The 5815-nt window shown below is 35.8% G+C and overlaps 1 protein-coding gene across 1 annotated transcript; it reads right to left on the minus strand.

Annotated features, from left to right (window-relative positions):
• Positions 1 to 481: 481 nt before the first annotated feature.
• LOC148951460 (uncharacterized) lies at positions 482 to 3622 on the minus strand. The gene is made up of 3 exons (XM_089091116.1): positions 3447 to 3622; positions 696 to 1305; positions 482 to 491 (listed from the first exon to the last, which is right to left on the minus strand). Exons 1-3 carry the CDS (start codon positions 3601 to 3603, stop codon positions 482 to 484), a joined length of 777 nt encoding a protein of 258 aa, XP_088947242.1. The 5' UTR covers positions 3604 to 3622.
• Between the last annotated feature and the right edge of the window lie 2193 nt (positions 3623 to 5815).

Here is a 5815-nt window from a genome sequence, read left to right on the forward strand (position 1 = left end):
TTGGTGATGAAGCGTTTTCACTGAAACCATACATAATGAGAGCATATCCTGGCAAAAAACTGAATGATCAACAGAGGATATTTAATTATCGATTAAACTCGGTCAGGAGGATAATAGAAAACAGTTTTGGGCTTCTATCACAAAGATTTCGCATATTTAGAACAGAGATAATAGCCCAGAGAGAAAAAGTTTGTCAAATTGTGCAGACAGCAATCTGCCTTCACAATTTCCTTATTGTCAATAGAGGTGTCACTCCTGAAGGTAGCTCTTCAGCATCATCTGATGGCTTGGGAGATATACGCCTGGCCACTAGCAACCACAGCTCAAGACCTACCCGAAACCTACGAGACAAGTTGGCAGACTATTTCATGACTGAAGCTGGTTCAGTGAGAGGACAAATGCAGAGGGCATTTCAAGGCTCATTTTGATTAGTCCCGATATTTTACTTTTTTTTTTTCCTTTAATTAATTTTGTAAACTGTTTATGGATGACTGCAACAAAGAATTAAAGCAAAGAATAATCTCAGAAAGGTTATTAACATTATTTCAATCTCGTTTACAAAAATATATATGAAAAAGGTAACTTCAATTACAAAAGAAGCTCATTCTGTATGCAATGTATTTTTCTTTCTATAATTCCTGATGATACTCAGAATCTCAAGTTGACAGTCCAGTTTGTCTTCCTGCGCCACTTGCTTGAAATGGGGTAAGATCGACTGAAGGAACATGAAATCTGGATCTGAAGTGGGACCACTTGTGTCATCTTTCTTTCTCTTTGAAGAAATTTTTTCAACAAGGTAGTTCTTCAGGGTTTCCTCTAGCTCACTGCTGTCTTCCTTCACTTTAGAAGAAGTACTGACTCCTGATCTCTTTCTCTTAACATGATGAACAGGACCAGGTGATACTGGGAATTCCTTTGGTAGGTTCTCCTCTTTCGACAAGTTAGCAGACCCTGAATCGCAACTTTCCTGTAATAAATCTTCTGGGGAATAAATAATGAAAGTACGTTCAATCTCTTTATCAGATTCTATTTCGGTAACTTCTCCTTGAGTATCACTTGAAGTATATGGCTGGATCTCGTCAGTATAATCAGTCATCATTGGCTTAGGTTGATTAACATTGCTGAAGGTTTTTCTATTTCTAGGCACAATCACATCTTTCAAAAAATCCATCGCAATCAGCATTTTTACCTCTCCCGGCTTTATGTCGACATCTGCTAGACCAGATCCACTTGGGGGTTTCAAGTTTTTCTTGATCCTAGAATATCTTTCCCGAAGGCCGGTCCATCTTTTCATCAGGTCCTCAACTGCAATGAAAGAAATATCTGTAAAACAAGTAACAATTCAAACAATGCAGAGGTGTCATTTGCTGAAACCTTGGGAGGGACCAGGACCTGGAGCTTAGCCCTCCTATTTTTGGCCGCGAAGCGGCAGCAATTATAAAAATAGATCACTAAAAAGTGTATTATTCCTACATTTGCCTCTTAGACACCTATTTTAGAGAAGAAAATAACTTATAACAAATATCGTGCCGTGAGGTGTCTGAGTTTTCAAAAGTTCAGTATTAGGAAGTATCATTTTGTCTATTTTCTAATAAATGAACTGGATAAATCGCCTCCCCCTATAATCCTTCTTTAATAGTAATGTTAAATTTAAAACTGAGATCGATTTGGATTTTGTTGTAGTTAAATTGATTTTTCCACAAAAGTTGAGGGAAAACAATCTACTAATTGCTTACTGGGGTTATAGGCTAATAGACTTATTAAATAAACAGCAATAGGAAGCATCTTGCAATGAAAGACAACTTGGCCAGTTAGAGTGCTATGTAAAGTTTAATCCAATGGCAAAGGCCAGTTAGAGTGCTATGTAAAGTTTAGATATAACCACTAATCTTCTAGGAGCTATGGATACAATCTGGATTTGCAATTTGAAAAGCTTTGGCATAGGCTACTAAGTTTATTTATTGCAAAACATTGATCTCCATGTTGATCTACTAAACTTAAAACTTGTCATTTATAGCATCATAAAGAAGTACAGAGCTACTCATTGTCTAAGCATGTTATTACTTTAGGGGCTTGAATTTATGCCACTGATGTTAATACCTATTTGTATTCAGAGTTGCATTATATTATAGTACAATATTGAAATCAGTGGTCACTTACAGAAGTTTAAAAAAATCAATCAAATGGCAGCAATTTACTCTATCTTGAAAAGCCAGGGAGATAAAAGTGGCATTTTGGCATGCAGGTTTGCTTATAAGGTATTTTTGCTCTAGTATCCAATGGCAAAAAGACAAAATCCAAAGACTGAGGGCAAATCTGTGATTTCCATCACAGCTGAAAAAAACTTTGGTAAAGGTGCAGTGTAGCTCCCCCTGATAAAAACAGCTTATTTCTAAGGGTATATTATTCAATCAATTGGGTTGTAAAGTTGCACAGATTGCAGCAAACATCCAGTAGAAGCAGACTGCAAACAACAGACTTCTTACTGTATATTGCAGTTCTATTTGTAGGGCCTCTGCACCCTATACTACAGGGGGAGCTACACTGCACCATTAACACCAAAATAACTTTGGTAAAGGTGCAGTGTAGCTCCCCCAGATAAAAACAGCTTATTTCTAAGGGTATATTATTCAATCAATTGGGTTGTAAAGTTGCACAGATTGCAGCAAACATCCAGTAGAAGCAGAATGCAAACAACAGACTTCTTACTGTATATTGCAGTTCTATTTGTAGGGCCTCTGCACCCTATACTACAGGGGAGCTACACTGCACCTTTACCACCATAATAACTTTGGTAAAGGTGCAGTGTAGCTCCCCCTGATAAAAACAGATTATTTCTAAGTGTATATTATTCAATCAATTGGGTTGTAAAGTTGCACAGATTGCAGCAAACATCCAGTAGAAGCAGAATGCAAACACCAGACTTCTTACTGTTTTTTGCAGTTCTATTTGTTGGGCCTCTGCACCCTTTCCGCCAGGGGGAGCTACAGTACACATTTACCACCATAATAACTTTGGTAAAGGTGCAGTGTAGCTCCCCCTGATAAAAACAGCTTATTTCTAAGGGTATATTATTCAATCAATTGGGTTGTATAGTTGCACAGATTGCAGCAAACATCCAGTAGAAGCAGAATGCAAACAACAAACTTCTAACTGTATATTGAAGTTCTATTTGTAGGGCCTCTGCACCCTATACTACAGGGGGAGCTACACTGCACCTTTACCACCATAATAACTGTGAGCTATGATGGAATCACCTTCCAAGGCTCTTTTACTAGGCTTTAAATGTACAAAGAGTACTAGCCTATGTAGATACTGAAACAAAGGAAATGAAAGGAAAACGAACATTATGTAGGTGGCAACCAGTCATAAAACTGGGGTTTCTACCTCCCCCAAAAGCATTTCTTAAACCAGTTTTGCCTATGAAAAGTAGCAAAGAAACTTACCAAGAAAAGTTCTTCCACATTCTTTGTTGATTTTCTCAACAAATGAAGACCAAGCGTTTAGCTTCTTTGCAGAGTCCTTATAGTCCATCTGCTTTTTATCGTACAAAAAAGGACGTTGTTTGACAAAGTCAATTATTTTTTCATCAAGGGAGTCCATTTATCCCACAAAGCTTGAAACTTTTGCGTAACGTATCGTAAAAATAGAGCCTGACTCTATTTTCTATGTTCGTTATGATATGTAAAAAATCCTACGTTACGTCGAACGTAAGAGAACATAACGACCAAAACATAACGTAACTTCTTGATGTGAAAGGTTACATAAGACGCATAAGGCAGTGTGAAAGGCATGACGTAGCAATGTGAAAGCACCTTTAATGTCATACAAGAAATAAAGCTGCCACGTAATTTTGGACCACACAATTTTGGATCTGAGTATCAGAAAGTGAAGAGCCAGGTGATCTAGCGTAGAACTAACTATTATTGGCCACCAGACTTAATTAAGGTAACACAATGATTGAAAATTAAATAAAAAATAGGTTAGAGTGGAGTTGGGCTCTTAAAGCTCATTTAGGTTAGACTTCTGTTGGATCAATTTCTAGACAGGACTTTTGCTATCTTGGGAAATAGCTAAGTTAGGTGAATAAAACTTACAGTAATTTTTCTAGAGCCTAAACATTGCCCTGTTAAGAGACTTTTTGAAAGAGGCCTGCTTACTGCCACCCCTTCTTCCCCCAAGAGGGCATTGGCCTTTCGGACTGTCCCTTTTTTACTACAGTGTGACACAATCCAAGTGTAGACCCAATCATCTCTCACTAGAGCCAGCCAAGTGGGAATAATTTGTCATCCTTAATCCAATATGTGGTCCTTGTTTTGACAAGCAAGGGAAATGGAAAAAAATATGTAGGCTATTTAATACTAGTGATTTATAAAATAAAAATCAAGAAATAAAAGTTAAGAATCAGAAGACAATCAGCTTTTTGTTAATATGTGAATAATACTGAAACACTAAAAATATATTTACATCAAAAAGTGATAGCCTAGGCTAATTGGTACCTAGGCTATTTCCAAAAAGAGGTCTTTCTAGATCTATCAATAAACTAATTGTTTTAAGTGAATGATCTTAAGAATAAAAATCAAAAAATAAAACTTTTAGAATCATAAGACTCAGCTTTTTGTTAATAGCCTATAGATCTGTCATGTAGTCAAATTTTAGGATCCCCTAGAGGGAGAAGGAGTGGATGTAGGTACTTCAAAATACACTCCTGGGACATACTTTAGCCTGTAGACCCATCCCTGAAAGTTTCATTTTCCTAATCTAGGGTAAACAAACAGTATCCAATTGAGTAAAATTGTGTAAAACTAAAACCCTCACATATTGTTACCAAAGAGGAATTGAGAAGGATTGGGTATATTAATGAATAGCTAAAAGTCTAAGCTAGCCTATGCATCAATAGGGTTATTATTCAGATTATTTAAGATCAACCACTTGAAACTATTAGTTTATTGACTTACCTGCAGGGACCTCTTTCTGGAAATACCAATTATCCTATTTTGATATAGGCTATATATCCTTTTAGTGTTTCAGTTTTATTCATATATTGACAGATATGACAGGCTGTCATAAATCAGCCTGTCATATATGACAGGATGATTTTTTTCTGATTCTAGGAATGTAACTTTTATTGCTTGATATTTATTCTATATATCACAAATATTTAAATATAATTTTTCTTTTCAATTGCTTTTCAAAACAGAGATCACATTTTCAATTTATGCTGACAAATCATTGGTGAAAATTTGACCTAGAAGGCAGGGTTCTTGTTACTGCCCTCACATTGCTTCATGTTGTAGCAAAAAGGGGTGGTCCAAAAACCCATTGCTATTTTTACAGAATGCCAAAGAAAAGTGGTCTTTCCCAAAAAGAGGTCTTTTACCCTAACCCCTTTCAAAAATAGCCAAAAGTAGCTAAATTTAATTGAAATAGTAGAATTTAGTAGGATTTTAATGGACATATTAGTTGTTCTTCAGAAGGAGTATCCTAATTTTAAAGTAGGCCTAGACCAGCATAAGTACCATTAGTTGGCAAATAGTTTGGTAAATTTTTCTTTATTCATCTTATTGACTAAATTTTCATCAAATCATATTTTTGACTTTACAAATAAAGTGAATATACCACTTAATGATAGCTTAAATTGTGAATAAATGTCACTTAACTCCTAATTCCACACCAAATCAACCGCTAATCTTACTTACTACCTTAATTGCGGCAATATTTGGCATAATTAAAAACTCATACAATTGGAGCTAAACTATCAAAAAATTAGTTTATACCACTTCCTTTGCATACAACAGTGTACAACAATATTTTG

Source organism: Artemia sp. Qi Xiang Cuo, chromosome 6 (genome assembly GCF_049724085.1).
Source record: "Artemia sp. Qi Xiang Cuo chromosome 6, ASM4972408v1, whole genome shotgun sequence".
Classification (NCBI taxonomy): domain Eukaryota; kingdom Metazoa; phylum Arthropoda; class Branchiopoda; order Anostraca; family Artemiidae; genus Artemia; species Artemia sp. Qi Xiang Cuo.

Excerpts from the sequence above, each read along its gene's own strand:
- LOC148951460 (XM_089091116.1), bottom strand. The coding sequence starts at position 3,603 with ATGGACTCCCTTGATGAAAAAATAATTGACTTTGTCAAACAACGTCCT. Across the intron at positions 1,306-3,446 it reads ATGTGGAAGAACTTTTCTTG|TTGAGGACCTGATGAAAAGA; the intron begins GTAAGTTTCTTT and ends CTTTCATTGCAG.